Source organism: Oncorhynchus clarkii, chromosome 20 (genome assembly GCF_045791955.1).
Source record: "Oncorhynchus clarkii lewisi isolate Uvic-CL-2024 chromosome 20, UVic_Ocla_1.0, whole genome shotgun sequence".
In the NCBI taxonomy this organism is placed as follows: domain Eukaryota; kingdom Metazoa; phylum Chordata; class Actinopteri; order Salmoniformes; family Salmonidae; genus Oncorhynchus; species Oncorhynchus clarkii.
In genome coordinates, this window is record NC_092166.1 from 66262403 (window position 1) to 66279777 (window position 17375).

The 17375-nt window shown below is 44.0% G+C and overlaps 1 protein-coding gene across 3 annotated transcripts in view; it reads right to left on the reverse strand.

The window, feature by feature from the left end:
* LOC139376776 (fatty acid synthase-like) overlaps nucleotides 1-14071 on the reverse strand; it is a 32960-nt gene extending 18889 nt beyond the window's left edge. Inside the window, exons 1-12 of one of the 3 annotated variants that reach the window (XM_071119694.1) lie at nucleotides 13960-14027; nucleotides 13833-13854; nucleotides 8057-8202; nucleotides 4465-4617; nucleotides 4039-4212; nucleotides 3714-3914; nucleotides 3411-3533; nucleotides 1886-2001; nucleotides 1558-1692; nucleotides 872-1358; nucleotides 499-686; nucleotides 5-194 (exon numbers count right to left, since the gene is read on the reverse strand). In XM_071119694.1, coding sequence (XP_070975795.1) covers nucleotides 5-194; nucleotides 499-686; nucleotides 872-1358; nucleotides 1558-1692; nucleotides 1886-2001; nucleotides 3411-3533; nucleotides 3714-3914; nucleotides 4039-4212; nucleotides 4465-4617; nucleotides 8057-8183 — 1894 coding nt within the window. In that variant the 5' untranslated portion in view covers nucleotides 8184-8202; nucleotides 13833-13854; nucleotides 13960-14027. Of the gene's footprint in view, nucleotides 1-4; nucleotides 195-498; nucleotides 687-871; nucleotides 1359-1557; nucleotides 1693-1885; nucleotides 2002-3410; nucleotides 3534-3713; nucleotides 3915-4038; nucleotides 4213-4464; nucleotides 4618-8056; nucleotides 8203-13832 lie in introns of all 3 variants that reach the window. The other 2 variants (XM_071119693.1, XM_071119695.1) reach the window with 2 other exon arrangements.
* Between the last annotated feature and the right edge of the window lie 3304 nt (nucleotides 14072-17375).

A 17375-nucleotide genomic window follows, 5' to 3' on the forward strand; every position in this document is an offset into this window, starting at 1 on the left:
TTACCGACTGCAGCCATGCCCCCGGGGGGCAGGTTAGCCTCCTTGATGGACCTCCCTCTCCAGTAGGCTGCCAGGATAGCCTCACTGTGACTGAGGGATCCGTCTGCGTAGCCACAGGCCAGTTCTCCCACACTGTGGCCCACAATGCCGTCCGGCTGCAGACCCAGCTTCTGGAGCAGGTCAATCTGGGCGATCTGAGAGGGGGACAGACAGCGGTTACTTTTATGAGCATACTACAATAATATAAATATTATATGCCTTTCAGCAGACGCTTTTATCCCAAGCGACTTACAGTCATGCATATATGCATTTCTCACATGCTCTACCAACAGCCACACGGGACCATCTTAAATGGTCATCTTCATGATTGCCTTTGATATGTCAGAGGCATTGTGTGCTTTTTGTCTGTGCAAATAACAGACAATACAGTCCTATTTCCATAGCTTTTTGGTTTCAGTGCCCCCCCCAACCTTAGTTAAGATGGCTGCTCTGCTGTACCTGTATGGCGGCAAGGCCTACGAAGGCTTGGACCGTGTCCTCGAAGGTGCTCTCATCTGCCTCCATGAGCAGACTGGACACACACATCCCCGTGTCCTTCAATGCTATGTCCGAACGCAAGATGGACTCCCTGAACTCTGGCAGCTGCATCAGACTGCGGCCCATCCCACCCCATTGGGTGCCCATACCTGAGACACACACACACACAAGTGTTAACACACACCTTTCTCCTTAAACCACTGCTTTCATCATTCGAGGCAGAAGTTACCCTTAACCAAATATCCTGGATCACATTAACCCCCAATCCTAACACTAACCATTAGGCTGAGGCTTGAATAAACTCTTCTCTCCTAACCCCTGTCTTCTCTCTTACCTGAACAGATGTACCACAACGGTCTGGGCGTGGCCTCAGTCTTCTGCACCTCTGTGACATCATCCTTGGAGCCAATCAAAGTGTAGCCCCTGTAGGGCATCCCCGCCGTGGGTACCCCAGACACCTCGTTCAGCAGACACAGGAAGTTGTCGTCGCCCGAGTGTTCCTTCCCCTTGCTGAGGAGGGCGGAGACAGCCTCCTCTGTGCGGCCGCAGGCCTGGAGGAGCCTGGGTACTTGAGAGGACACAGAGGGGGTCTTGGGGGGCACTTTAAAGCTTTTTGGTGTGTTGAAACCAGGGGGGCGGAGGATCACGTGAACGTTAGAGCCGCCAAATCCGAAAGAGTTGATGCCAACGATGCCGCCGCGGACTGGTATGGGCTCGTTGACGACGCGGAGGCGGCCGTCACTAAGGGCAGGGATGTCGGTGTTGGGGCTGTTGTAGTGGATGTTGGGAGCCCACACACCTCGCTCCAGAGACAACACAACCTGGAAGAGGGGGAGAGTGAGAGAGAGACAGGGAGAAAAATATGGAGGGAGAGAGAAAGGGAGACAGGGAGAAAAATATGGAGGGAGGAGAGAGACAGAAAGAAAAGTGTGTTAGTGCTGGGCTTGCCTGCACATATTGGGACTTTAGAACACTTTTTTGTCCTGTACGGAGGTTAGCCCAGACCATTCCAGTTCTTACCTTGGCCAGCGCGGCCAGGCCAGAGGCAGGCTCTGGATGGCCCATGTTGGACTTGGTGGAGCCAATGAGCAGTGGGTCACGCTTTGAATGACAGAACACACTGACAATGCCATTCACTTCCTGCGGGTCGCCGACCTGGGAGGAGAAAGGACGGAAATCACCAGGTGAAACAAATACTGAGGGAACCAGATGTATCAGGGGGAGGAATGTGACAGAACACCTTCCACAGAACATTACGTTATTGGGTGTGGTGGTGATATGATCCAACAACAATGAATCAAGTGTTGTGCGTGTGTGTATATAGATAGATAGGTGTGTGTGTGTTCACCTTGGTCCCGGTGCCGTGGGCCTCAATGTACTCCACCTGGTCAGGTGTGATGTTGACCTCCTGGTAGAGAGAACGTACCAGCCGCTGCTGCATCTCACCTGAGGGGAACGTCACACCTGAGAAGAACACACCAATCAATACATCACTTCATTTAAACAATTATTTTGTAGCCATTCAGATTACTTTTAGGTCATTTGGTATAACAAATGTCACCGACGTGCACTACCACGAGTGGCTAAGAGCGGTGAAGGGTAAGGTTGCCCCTGGACGCTGATCTCGAGTCAGTTTAGCATTTTCCACACTAATGGTAAAGGCTAGGGGTGATGGAGGGAAAGCTGATCCAAGATCTGTACCTTGGGAAACGTCTCCCCGGAGTGGCTAAGAGCTATGTCACTGTTTACAGGGTCATTAGCTCATGGTGCCCTTGTACCTTAGTCATCCACTTCAAATTGACTGGTAAATACTGCAGGCTGGTATGCTGTGACTGGATTACCAGCCTGGGAGTGTGTTTATTGTTGTGTGTGACAGAAAGACAGACAAACTGGGCAGAGTAAAGGGAGGGGGCATGGGAGTGAAGTGTGGTATTGAACATCCTCAAACGTTGAGTGTGTGTGTGTTCCAGTGTTACACTCCAGAGAATGTGTCTCCTCTTCAGCTAGGTCGTATATGAACACATGCCTGCAGTGCTAAGTGTGTGAGGAGTGATTGGGGGAAAGGTTAGTGTGTGTGTGTCGATTACACCACATTAATGGGTCTACATTTCAAAAAGAGTTGTATCTGGCCGGGTATTAGCTAGATTACACCACAAACACAGATTACAGGGGAGCGCCACAGGGGCGTCAGGAAAACACGGGGTTTTGAGCTGCCACACTGGACGTGGAACTTTTTGCCAGCGTGAGCAAAGACACTCATTTATCAAGTGTTCTCGGGCGTGAGTCACACGTCAAATTCTTGAAAATAGAACCAGAGTGTCATTTTACGCTGAGTAACACAAGCCTCTCATGGAGCCATGCTGCGTATGCCCAGGTTTTGTTTAAATTAATAGGAGTGTCTCACATTAGATAAAAGTTATGCATCTAGTGTAGCGGGCCTGTTACATTGAATAGAGACTTAAAAAGTGGTGCTATTTCTCCAAGGGGTGCGTAGGTCAGTGAGGCCTCAACCTATTGGGCAATAGGCCAAAAGACATTATGGGAAATGCAACTGAATTGTTTCTCCACAAAAATAAAGTTTCTACTGAGATACTGCTTGGCATTTACAGTACAGGACACTTACGTAAGCCAGGCCACACGTTGGTGTGAGAAATATAGTGGAAACTATATGTAACCTACCAGAGGGTTATGCAGAAATATAACCATGTTGCTTACAGTCATCAAATCCTTATAGATCTGGGGAAAGTTAAGGGGTAGGGGCTGGAGATGTAAATCAGACCAGGTGAGGTCTGCCTCAGTGCCTTGGGGATAGGGGCTGTGTCTAGGGTTTCATTCCAGACAGGGCAGGTACCCTCCGTGGGGTGTCGGCTCACCCTGCTCCTTGTATCCGTCAGTGTTGTTACCAGCGTTAAGTACCGTGGCATACACTCTCTTAGCCATGGAACGTCTGGTCAACAGTACCGCCACCGCAGCCTCCGAACGGCAGTAACCGTTTCCTGGGGGAACACAGAGAAGAGCGCACCAGGAAGTAACGTTAATGCGCTTTCAGGGTCGGACCAGGAAATAGTGCTGCTGTATGTGGGTGTGCTTTCAGCATGAGAAGCATTTTATCTTCAACATTTAGTTCTGTACTTTGCGATTTTTTTGAACACGATCCAGGTCTCTCCCTCTCTTACCTGAGGAGTCAAAGGACTTGCAGGTTCCTTCCGGACTGAGCATGCCCAGCTTCATGAACTGCACAGAGGTGTTTGGCTTGAGCAGCAGGTTGACCCCGCCCACAAGGGCGGCGTCACAGTGTCCGTGGCGAATGGCGTTGAAGGCATTCTCCAGAGCCAGTAGGCTGGAGGAGCAGGCGGTGTCGATGGCTGTGCTGGGGCCTGGAGGGACAGAGGGAGGAGACAAAACTCAGGAGACTGTAGCATTAGGGATAGATTAAGACAATTGATACCATGTGACAAAACTGCTTGAGAGAACCCACTGCCGTGTTAGATGAGATCATACCGTTGAAGTCAAAGAAATAGGAGAGTCGGTTGGCGAACATGGCACGCTGGCAGCCCGTCATGCTGTATCCTAGCAACTCCTCGGGGTCTCTGCTGAAGGCCTCGCCCGCCTCCGAGCCGCTCACTCCGATGTAGACGCCTGTCCTGCTGCCACGCAGCTCCGTCGGATTCAGACCTGCACACACACACACACACACATTACACCAATGAATCTCACACACACAGGTCTATAAAAACGTTAAAACATTAACTTTGTGACATGTGGGTAATATAATCTAAAATGTGTGGATGACAGGAAGAGTAGCTGTTGTGATAGTAACAGCTAATTGGGATCCAAATAAACAAATGTATTTGACTTGGTATCTTTACACAGTTTTCCCAAATAAAATCTACTCATCCATCCACCCCTCATCACCCCTCTCCTCACCTCCGTCTACAATGGCTTCGTAGGCGATCTCCAGCATGAGGCGTAGCTGGGGGTCCATGGTGTGGGCCTGTTTGGGGTGGACCCCGAAGAACGCAGCATCGAACCGACTGATGTCCTTCAGCTTGCCGTTCCTCTTTGGAAGACCGTACAGACCTGGGAATGAATGGGAATGACACGTGGAGCATTGAGGGATAAATAACCGGATAACTGGGTTTCCCCAGACAGCATGTGTTCTACCTGTAGTCACTGACTGGATAACCTGGATAATTCCCCCATGAATGTAATAGTGAACATATTAATTCATGTAATCATTTTACACATAATCTAAAGCAGGACTACTCCTTCCTCTCAGTAATTCTATGCAGACAGCAAACAAGGGCCTTTCCTCTCCTCCCTTATTTTCTCCACTCCTTTCCCATACCCTTCCCCTCTTCTTTTCTCCACTCATTTTCTCCTCCCTCCCTCTATCCCTGCTTTTCCCACCTCTCCTGTGGTGTGTGGTCTTAGGGGCTCCGTTCGCCCGGAGGCTTTTAGTACATGAATGCGAGCTTTAGCTGGTTGCCAGGCACTGACTGATGAGAGGTGCTATTCACAGAGAGAGGAAACAGAGGAGAGAGAAACCAAGCAAACGAGGGAGTAAGAGAGCGAGACAGCTAGGAAGGTGAGATGGGGCTAAGAAGAAAAATATGGGGAGAAAGGCAGAAAAAGAGAGACCGAGCAAGAAAGAAAAACTGAGTGAATTAGGCAGAGCCAGAAAGAGTACGAGAAATAAAAAGAGGAAGGAGAGAGAAGCTAAACAAGACAAGCCAAGGAGTAGCAGTGCCAACAGCCCAGCACCTCAGCCAGGTGGTGAAAAGCAACGGAAAGCAGAGCAGGGCAGAGCACTGACAAGAGACCTTCAGCGACTACAGAGCACCTCTTACACATCAGAGGCTCATCGTACAGCTACCGGCTACGAGCGCTCGTTTGGGTTCATGTGGGTTGTGATCAATGATGATGTGTATAGCATCTGGATTAATGATGCTATGTATCGGCCATTGAGCGGCTTCGAAGCCACATTGGCACTCCATAGTAGGAGCAGTCCTCCATAGTAGGAGCAGTCCTCCATAGTAATGAATGGAATTCTACAGTATTTCAAATAAATTGACAATATTAAATGCATTTAAGTAGGTTTTTGTTGTAGTGGGGACAAGAACATTAGTTATCAAAAAAAAAAAAAAAACTTATATAGAAAAGTATAGAAAACATGAAGAACACCTGCTCTTTCCATGACAAGATGAATCCATGTGAAAGCTATGATCCCCTATCACTTGTTCACTTGGTCACTTGTTAAATCCACTTCAATATCAGTGTAGATGAAGGGAGGGAGACGAGTTTAAGAAGGATTATTATGCTCAACAGTTTCCTGTGTGTATCAAGAAAGGTCCACCAACCAAAAGGACATCCAGCCAACTTGACAACTGTGGGAAGCATTAGACTCAACATAGCATCACTGTGGAACCCTTTTGACACCCTGTTGAGTACATGAGCCGATGAATTGAGGCTGTTCTGAGGGCAAAGGGGCGGGGGCAACTCAATATTAGGAACGTGTTCCTATTGTTTTGATGAATGCCAAGATGACGACATGGTGGCTTCAACACAGCGCCCCCCCATCAACCATCTAGGTGTATATAACGCAGCAAAAAAATAAACACTCACTGTCAACTGCATTTATTTTCAGCAAACTTAACATGTGTAAATATTTGTATGAACATAACAAGATTCAACAACAGACAAACCAAGTTCCACAGACATGTGGCTAACATAAATTGAATAATGTGTCCCTGAACAAAGGGAGGGGGGGGTGGTCAAAATCAAAAGTAACAGTCAGTATCTGGTGTGGCCACCAGCTGCATTAAGTACTACAGCGCATCTCCTCATGGACTGCACCAGATTTGCCAGTTCTTGCTGTGAGATGTTACTCCACTCTTCCACCAAGGCACCTGCAATTTCGGACATTTCTGGCAGAAAGGCCCTAGCCCTCACCCTCCGATCCAACAGGTCCCAGACGTGAGAGATCCGGGCTCTTCGCTGGCCATGGCAGAACACTGACATTCCTGTCTTGCAGGAAATCACACAGAGAATGAGCTGTATGGCTGGTGGCATTGTCATAATGGAGGGTCAGGATGAGCCTGCAGGAAGGGTACCACATGAGGAAGGATGTCGTCTTCCCTGTAATGCACAGCGTTGAGATTGCCTGCAATGACAACAAGCTCAGTCCGATGATGCTGTGACACACCGCCCCAGACCATGACGGACCCTCCACCTCCAAATCGATCCCACTCCAGAGTACAGGCCTTAGTGTAACGCTCATTCCTTCGATGATAAACGCAAATCCAACCATCACCCCTGGTGAGACAAAACCGCAACTTCTCAAAGAGCACTTTTTGCCAGTCCTGTCTGGTCCAGCGACGGTGGGTTTGTGCCCATAGGTGACGTTGTTGCCGGTGATGTCTGGTGAGGACCTGCCTTACAACATGCCTACAAGCCCTCAGTCCAGCCTCTCTCAGCCAATTGCGGACCGTCTGAGCACTGATGGAGGGATTGTGCGTTCCTGTTGTAACTCGGGCAGTTGTTGCCATCCTGTACCTGTCCCGCGGTTCTGATGTTCGGATGTACCGATCCTGTGCAAGTGTTGCTACACGTGGTCTGCCACTGCGAGGACGATCCGCTGTCCGCCCTGTCTCCCTGTAGCGCTGTCTTAGGCGTCTCACAGTACAGACATTGCAATTTATTGCCCTGGCCACATCTGCAGTCCTCATGCCTCCTTGCAGCATGCCTAAGGCAAGTTCACGCAGATGAGCAGGGACCCTGGGCATCTTTCTTTTGGTGTTCAGAGTCAGTAGAAAGGCCTCTTTAGTGTCCTAAGTTTTCATAACTATGACCATAATTGCCAACCGTCTGTAAGCTGTTAGTGTCTTAACGTCCGTTCCACAGGTGCATGTTCATTAATTGTTTATGGTTCATTGAACAAGCATGGAAAACAGTGTTTAAACCCTTTACAATGAAGATCTGTGAAGTTATTTGGATTTTTACGAATTATCTTTGAAGGACAGGGTCCTGAAAAAGGGACGTTTCTTTTTTTGCTGAGTAATATATATATATATGAATGACAGACAAACGGGCCAGTAAAGACTGGAGGAAGCATTCAGCATTCTACTCATTAACTTGCTCACATTGATGGTGATGCAAAAGAAAAGTATAGCTAACCAGGTCTTTGGTCAGGGGAAGGGAGGCATTTCCTAGCATGTGGTTGATGTAACATTCCATGACTAGGCAGTACACCCACATCATTTACGACAGATGTTCGAATGAAATATTGGTCTACAATGTATGTTTTGGTTCAAAACTGCAACACAATTTATGATACAAGCTACTCATTAGTTTACGGTGTAGATTACACTGTGATGCAAGGTAGCTTGTGTGTCAGTCAGATTTTCAAAGCTTGTTGTGAGTCCCTTCAGAGTTCAAAGAAACAAATAAAAACAGCATCATGTCTGATGTTTATGGGTCATAATCACATCCAGGTCATGGAAAGGTCACGGGGGCTCACCTGGCTTCCACCTTCGGTCATCTTCTGTTACCATGTCAACCCCATTGAAGAGGTTCTCCCAGAATTCCTCGAGGTTGTTTGACTCAGGAAGCCGGCCCGATATCCCGGCTACAACAATCTCCTCCATCCTGGGAATAAAAGGGCTACTGTGGGAGGAGAGAGGAGAAGAGTGAGAGATTGGGTTAGATGTAGGGTTGAGAAGATACCAGTATCACGATACTTGACATAAAGGGTTGTCCTATCGCCTGGGGCAAGTGAACTAAACAGTCATGCAAGTTGAGCATGCTCTGAGGCTTCCCCAATTGGGCAGGTTAATTTTATTTATTTATTTAAGTGAAACTACAAAGATTTCCAGTAGTCTGTAACTGATATTTCTGGTTCCTCCCCATTGTTTAATGTGAAGACTATGGCAGTCAGGGTAGATCGGCCTTCTCTGAGAATTTATTTGACTGATAGCAACAAAAATACAAAGATGTCCAGTGCGGATCTTTCTGATTCCTTGCCTATGTGCAGGCAATATATAACACTGTGTGTGTAAATAGTGAATTAGCATTTTCGGGCAACCAAAAACAATGTCACCCAGTCACATTTGTTTACTTTCCAAGCTATAGCACACAATATTTGAAAAAGATTTGGGTCTGCTTCGTATTGTTTGTTGCCATGAGAAAAAAAAGAGGATATAGGCTACTTATATTGTCACAATCCTAGTTAGAGGTTAATTTCGTTTACCCTTTATTTATGCACATTACTGTAGTTTCTTAAACAATAACTGGTGCACGATGGCAGCAGTATCACAAATTATCGAACTGTGAACTAAGTAGGGGAGAGAAAAGGAGACCAAAATAATTTAGAGAGTGTGGGGGGGGGGACATAAGTCTAGACAAAACGACCCTATGGGAGAATTCCCATTCCACACAGAAACATTTAATTGCTTGCACCCACGCTTTGACAGACAGTAGCTTGCGAGAGTCAACTCCCTCACCCCCTGCAAGGGGTCTTACACTGACAACAATAGATTTCGACTGCTTGACCAGGCAGCACTGAATGGGTCTGTGGAAACGAGCCCCGAAAGCCTCTTTAGCACAAAGTCATGTTCAGCACAGCATTTTAAACAAGTGCTTTCTAGGTCAACCAGCCAGTTCACCTCAGGCGACAGCAGACTGGGCTGGGAAGCAGAGATCTGCATCTGATTAAGAAGAGAAGCAGAGGAGATACTCAGTGTGTGTTCATGTTTGTGTGTAGTCGCAGTTCGAGTGTGAACTCATCATCCAGCCCAGAACCTTCGTTCCTGGGCCAGGCCATTCCGTGCAAGCCAGCCAACCAATGACACGGCAGGGGAGGGGCCAATCAGTTTATCCCAGTTCACTGATCGATGCAGTGAAGCGCTCTACTCCAAGTTGTAGCTAACGGTTCCCTAGTTGAACACACAGTAGCCTACTGTTAGTGCCCTCACACAGGGCAGGGGCACCAACACAATACAGCTGGTGGAACCGAGCCCCTACAGTACTGATGACCCCCTAATAGGAGTGTTACAGCACTTTTCGCTCTTCAAACCTGGAAAGCTACAGGGCTTTTGTTCTGGTCCGCATGATTTCAAATTACCACGCACTTCATAGGCTAAAAGGCTATAGGTTTGTTAACTGGGATAGAACAAAAGCCTGCACAGTGCACACCCTGTGGGTGCATAGGACCAACATTGAAGAACACCTTACAGATTTAAAGTAAGCCCATCGGACAGTGAGTCAGTGTGGGCCTACATCATCACCACTCTTAATTGGTTAACTACGTTAACTCTCACTGTCCGATGGGCTAACTAAATCTGTACAGAGACAATAAGGCAAACTAGGGACTGCACGCTCCGTTCCTCTGTAATGGTAACATCATGCAATTGGTTACTGTGATTGCAGCATATTTTCATAACTCCAGATGACTGGCAGCAGTGTGTCTGTGTGTAGCATCTGAATACAGAGTCCAGTGAGTTCTTTAGCCAGTGTGTCCATCCACTGAAGCATAGCTACATTCCCTGATAACTCAACAAAATATATTTGAATGGAACTGAGAGTCCCCCACTTTCCCAATAACAGCGTACTATATACAGTGGGGGAAAAAAGTATTTAGTCAGCCACCAATTGTGCAAGTTCTCCCACTTAAAAAGATGAGAGGCCTGTAATTTTCATCATAGGTACACTTAAACTATGACAGACAAAATGAGAAAAAAAAATCCAGAAAATCACATTGTAGGATTTTTTATGAATTTATTTGCAAATTATGGTGGAAAATAAGTATTTCTGTTCAGAGAAATTAGCCATTGAAGTCGCTTGCATTATTTACCTACATTCTACAAGCCTAGGGCACATTGTCAGGTAAATACCTAGCTAGGAGAAGACTAAAGTCTGAATGCCTAGCCAAGGATAAATACAAACCTGTCTAACTCGAAAGTGTGTAGTACACATGGAAAGAGAGGTTATGTCATTTCAGGCCGAGATCATGTTTGTCAGTGCTGCCTTGGAACAAACGCCTGCACATCTGGTATTGTTATTGTCTGAGAAGTCAGCTTCCTGTGAGCAGTGGCCATGCATCTGTAAGAGTATCAGGATGTCATAGCATGTTTTTTTTTAAACCATGGCAGTAGCAAATTGAGTTAGATAATTGATTGTTGCAGATGCATCATGGTTATCAATCTGAAGGCTAAGATGCCTTGTTTATGGCACAGTGTCTTATTTTATTAAATTTTCACCTGAATTTTGAACATTTTCACACTAAATTCTCATTACCAAAATGGGTCCAGATTAAATTCTCAGGTCAATTTATACAATTCTACATTAGAAAAGCCAAACTTATTTGAATAAAAAAAATATACAAATTATATATAAACGCATACGTTGCTGTACTGTCCATAAATTATACAAATTGTATACTAGTTGAAGTTTACATTAAACAATAATATTTATTACGCAAAAACACCGTCTGTGAACATGTTTTTTCATTACCCTAAAACTTTTTCAAGTTGCTGTAAAAAAATGTGGGTAAAGTTTAATTCACATTATGCATCATCTAGATCAATATCGTCCTTAGACGAGCACAAGTTTATTGAATTTCTTCACTTATATGCCTTCAGAATGAGGATCTTATTCTCAAACACCCTCTTTACGGCACTTGACTGTCTCATTACCAAAATTGAAATATGGGCGTATAAACCACATTCAATGTACTTAAAGCATAAAGAAAAAAAGGCACTATCAGATTAAGCCAAAAATTAAATTTTTCTTAATATTTCCGAAATATTGGTGGATTATGGTAAGAATAAGCAGGTTTGGAAGATGAAAAATAAACATTTCTGAAATAAAAAAATACAGATCTAATCTTAGTGATCCAAGATAAATTATTTGGGTCAAGCGCCAGTTTCATGAGAATCACCCTTCACTCCTCCGCCTATAGAGTATCACCCTGCCTGGCCATAGAGGGCTGGGTAGGAGCAGGTTAGTAAAGTAGCCTAGTAAACCTACAGGGATTAAGGTGGATTATCATCTACCTGACCTGAATCTCATCACTGTAAAGCAGGGCCTTGATTGATTACATGTGTTGGATATCTACTTATGCAACACAATGACAACTACTGTACAGTGACACCATGCCATGGATGACATAGCACACAGCCTTCCTGTGTGTGTTTCTCTCCCCGTCTCTTGGTGCATCTGTCTCTCCCCCACTCACTCAGTCTGTCTGTATTTTTTTCTGTCTGTCCTCCTGTCTCCCACTGTCCTCTACAGCCATTTTGTGTAATATAAATAACTCAACCTATGAGGGAGTGACACAGACCAACATCTGTACAGGAAGATAATGGGATTCTTGTACAGATTACAATGAAACTGTATTGATTGACAATCTATAAAAACATTTAATAATAATCTGTTCAAATCTAAGCCATACGCCTCAAATAGAACATACTAGTAATTGGCTTGGCTCAACTTTTCACATAGATACTAAAACACATGAAAAGTACCTGGAGTTGTTATACATAGCAATAACATGATGTATGACAAATTCGGCTGAAGTTAAAGACTACATCCATCTCTAGAAGCCAGGACATTTCATCCTGGGCCTCAATGACATACCTGTCAAGTAGGCAAAAAAAGCACCAGCCCGTTCACTCAGGGAGACTATACCTTGTTCCTGTAGAGCTAACCTCCTGTAGGTTTTCAATCTGACTCCAGTTGTAACTAACCTGATTCAGCTTATCAACCAGCTAATTATTAGAATCAAATATGCTAGATTAGGGTTTCAGTGAAAATCTACAGGATGGTAGCTCTTCAGGAACAAGGTTGGAGAGTCCTGGTATAAAGAGAGCTAGGGTCCTGGCTGGTGTTGGGATGGGTAGGCTCACCAAACATTGATGTCCATTTCTAATGCGATACTAGTCTGGGTAAGCAAGGGGTATTCAACTCTTACCCTGAGCCCACAAGGTCTAGAGACTAGTGGTTAGATTAGGTGCTCTCTTTTCCAAGTCTTAGGCACAAAACCTCAGATTCATGCTAAACCTTTTGGACTAGACAAGGCCTATTTGAAATATTCAAGGAAAATATACCACTCAAACTATATTTTGGTATTTGTAGTTTCATTAGTCCACTATTGATACAGTCCTAAAATGTTTTGTAATTAAGCAATCAAGTTTAAGATATGGACTAATTAAACATATACCAAAAGATACGTCCACTCAAAGTTTCCTTTAAGTGAAGTTCAGAAGGTGACTGTGGCTGAATGACAGTGAAAGTGATTGTCTTCAGAGACATGGATACAGGCATGAGTTTTACAATATGACTCATCAAATTACTGTCTTGCAATTAGACTAAGAGGGTGCGCAAAATGCATCATGCTCACCTCCTACTAGCCATGCAGAAAATGTAACCAAAAATATCTCAGAAAGAGCAGCACCAGAAAAACGGCTCTCAAAAGGAGAGGCATCCAATTCAATACTATCCCAGGCATCAACACCCCAAAAAAACCTAAATGAATTGAATTATTAATGACCCTTTGATGTTGGCATAGCTAATCAAACCATTGTTACTGGGCCCTATAGGTCAATACTTATATACTACGCTCGATTATCTCCTGCTACTCCCAAATTGAGACCAGGGACACAAGCACGCCACACACGGATAACTAGCCAGCATAATATAGGTGTCCCAAGCATAATCAAACATAACTACTATTCACTGATGAACTGCCATTTAATTGATTAAAACGTGTTGGCATCCAGGTAGTGATGAACATATAGCAACTCAACTGCTAGCCTTCGCAGTGGCAGGCATCACTATTGAAATTGCGCCTGAACCTATGAGAGCGTTCCTCTGCCCAGGCTGGCGCCTGCCAGGTTAAGACGCTTGGCTAGGTATTTCACGTAGCAGCTAACCACCACATGTTACAGCAGTCTTTCAGTCGATTACACGGCCGATGACGTTCCACGCAACCATTGGTTAGAGGAAGCAACATCTAAGCAGGGGATGGCGACCAAAATCTTTACCTAGCCTAGCTAAAATGTCACTATTTTTGAGAATAAGTCAGCTAGCTGATGTAACTCTTACAATGCATGAACACTGTAACGAGAAAGTGTAGTAATTGATTTTTAAAAAAACAAGCCAGCTGATATCGAGGAAATCTATGTTGAGTTCGTTTATGTTTATTGCTACGACGCCGGTCATCATAAGGGAACATCTCACCGGCTAACTTGATGAAGAAGCTATAACATTGCTAATCTAGCAATATCAGAACAACTTACCTGTATTTAGGTGTTTTAATATCTGTAGAAACCACCAAAATGAGATAAATATTAGTAAAGAAACGGTTAACGTTATCAAAAATTCCCTCGATAATCCCTTATCTTCCGTCGGTGAGAGCGCGCTTGCCTGTGATGTGTCCGTGCTACAGTTGTTCGGGAGGAATCGCGAGCTCTTCCCGTTCCCTGCCTAGCCCTTCCAATTTCTCTCGCTTCTTTGATTCCCTTTCTCTATTTAATTTAAATGTCTGACATGCTCTCCCCGGCCACGCCACATGGGCTGACAGCTTGGATAGGCTGTCCAGTCCAATGAGAAAAGAGGCAGGGCTCACAGTCTCAGCCAGTGATGGGGTGATTCGCTGAACGCTGTAGTTTCGGAAAAAAACGGAAGAAAGCGATGGAAAGGTTACTGTAGTACATTCGGATAGCATTGGATGTATCCTATGTGCTAGTCCAATGTGCGAGTGCACCAGGAGCCTAGCCCGGTTTCCCCCGCCCCATTATATTGATAAAGCTCAAAGCCAAGTCCAAGTTCATCACTCAAGTTCAAAGCGCAGAACCATCACTTACAGGTCTGAGCTGTGTTCAGATTTCACACTGATTGAACAATAACTAATTTCGAAATCTTGCAGAAAGGAGGACACATGCAATAGTCCATGGACTTTGGGAAACACATTTGACAATCTTGATCAATTAGATTTTTCCCCTTTTTATTCACAAATGTATGATTTTTGACAATGCAATTTATTGGAGATGGATATACCATTAAATAATGGTGGATTTAGCCTACACAAGGTAAATATTTCCCCCTAACCTATTAATAATGAATTAATGTATTCTTTACAGCATGTGTAACGCATTTGGAAGTCTACTAGTGCAGATTAGGCCAACACTATGTTGAATATAATTTGTATGAACTGCATGGTCACCTGTGGTTGACGTTGTAGAAATGATATATCTATCAATGCATGTGTTCGATCACCTGTACGAATTGAAGGAGTCATCTATAACTTATTTTTTTAAATCATTGAAATATTGTATATCCATTGTTTTGCATGTATAGAAAGATAATCATTTATTTTATTGCACCCAAGTATTCACAGTCTTTTATATTGTTTAACAAGAGGTTTGGTAATACTTTATAATAACTTCCACCAATAAGTCATTATAAAATGTTTATAATTACTTATAAATGCTTTATACATAAACATGTAAATGTTCATGAATTTTAATGCTTATGAGTATAAATGTTCATAAATAACTAAATACGTATTTTATAGTTTATGCTTATTCATGTATGTTTTTATATATTATTAATGGGTATTTTACCCAAACTCAGTCAGTAGGCATTTCTTCTGTAGGTTGTACTTGAGGAGCAACCATATCAACCCACCTGAAATAGATTATTATGGCGAATGTACAGTCAGGCTGACAAACCAGGTAGCACACACCCAAATCGGGCCAGCTGTGATCATAGTTGTGATATTTTACAAACGTGAAAATTAACCAATCACAGAGCAGGGGTGTGTGGGCACCTCCAATCAGCTTGGATGTGAGGGTGTTGCTAGGAGATAGGGTGATGTGATGACAGTGAGGGGAGGAGCTTGTTGCCAGGGCAGCAAGGATGGTGATGTAATCAGAAATGCTGCCTGACTGTTGGGGTTACTAGAGTTCAATGGTGAAAATGGCATGTGGAGGATGGCATGATGTAGAGAAAAACTACAACTTACTTTGTACTGTTCTGTCAATATCTTGGACTGTACTTATTTACTAACCAAGATAATCTGTAGAAAACATGTGGAAATACAGTGCCTTGCGAAAGTGTTCGTCCCCTTTGAACTTTGCGACCTTTTGCCACATTTCAGGCTTCAAACATAAAGATATAAAACTGTATTTTTTTGTGAAGAATCAACAACAAGTGGGACACAATCATGAAGTGGAACGACATTTATTGAATATTTCAAACTTTTTTAACAAATCAAAAACTGAAAAATTGGGCGTGCACAATTATTAAGCCCCTTTACTTTCAGTGCAGCAAACTCTCTCCAGAAGTTCAGTGAGGATCTCTGAATGATCCAATGTTGACCTAAATGACTAATGATGATAAATACAATCCACCTGTGTGTAATCAAGTCTCCATATAAATGCACCTGCACTGTGATAGTCTCAGAGGTCCGTTAAATGCGCAGAGAGCATCATGAAGAACAAGGAACACACCAGGCAGGTCCGAGATACTGTTGTGAAGAAGTTTAAAGCCGGATTTGGATACAAAAAGATTTTCCAAGCTTTAAACATCCCAAGGAGCACTGTGCAAGCGATAATATTGAAATGGAAGGAGTATCAGACCACTGCAAATCTACCAAGACCTGGCCATCCCTCTAAACTTTCAGCTCATACAAGGAGAAGACTGATCAGAGATGCAGCCAAGAGGCCCATGATCACTCTGGATGAACTGCAGAGATCTACAGCTGAGGTGGGAGACTCTGTCCATAGGACAACAATCAGTCATATATTGCACAAATCTGGCCTTTATGGAAGAGTGGCAAGAAGAAAGCCATTTCTTAAAGATATCCATAAAAAGTGTTGTTTAAAGTTTGCCACAAGCCACCTGGGAGACACACCAAACATGTGGAAGAAGGTGCTCTGGTCAGATGAAACCAAAATTGAACTTTTTGGCAACAATGCAAAACGTTATGTTTGGCGTAAAAGCAACACAGCTCATCACCCTGAACACACCATCCCCACTGTCAAACATGGTGGTGGCAGCATCATGGTTTGGGCCTGCTTTTCTTCAGCAGGGACAGGGAAGATGGTTAAAATTGATGGGAAGATGGATGGAGCCAAATACAGGACCATTCTGGAAGAAAACCTGATGGAGTCTGCAAAAGACCTGAGACTGGGACGGAGATTTGTCTTCCAACAAGACAATGATCCAAAGCATAAAGCAAAATCTACAATGGAATGGTTCAAAAATAAACATATCCAGGTGTTAGAATGGCCAAGTCAAAGTCCAGACCTGAATCCAATCGAGAATCTGTGGAAAGAACTGAAAACTGCTGTTTACAAATGCTCTCCATCCAACCTCACTGAGCTCGAGCTGTTTTGCAAGGAAGAATGGGAAAAAATGTCAGTCTCTCGATGTGCAAAACTGATAGAGACATAACCCAAGCGACTTACAGCTGTAATCGCAGCAAAAGGTGGCGCTACAAAGTATTAACTTAAGAGGGCTGAATAATTTTGCACGCCCAATTTTTCAGTTTTTGATTTGTTAAAAAAGTTTGAAATATCCAATAAATGTCATTCCACTTCATGATTGTGTCCCACTTGTTGTTGATTCTTCACAAAAAAATACAGTTTTATATCTTTATGTTTGAAGCCTGAAATGTGGCAAAAGGTCGCAAAGTTCAAGGGGGCCGAATACTTTCGCAAGGCACTGTATGTACATAATGTGTTAATTCATATTTCATAAGATCCCTTTTCAAGGTCAAATTTGTAACAATTCTGGTTTGCTGTAACACTTTTTCAATAAAGGAACATTTCTAAAAA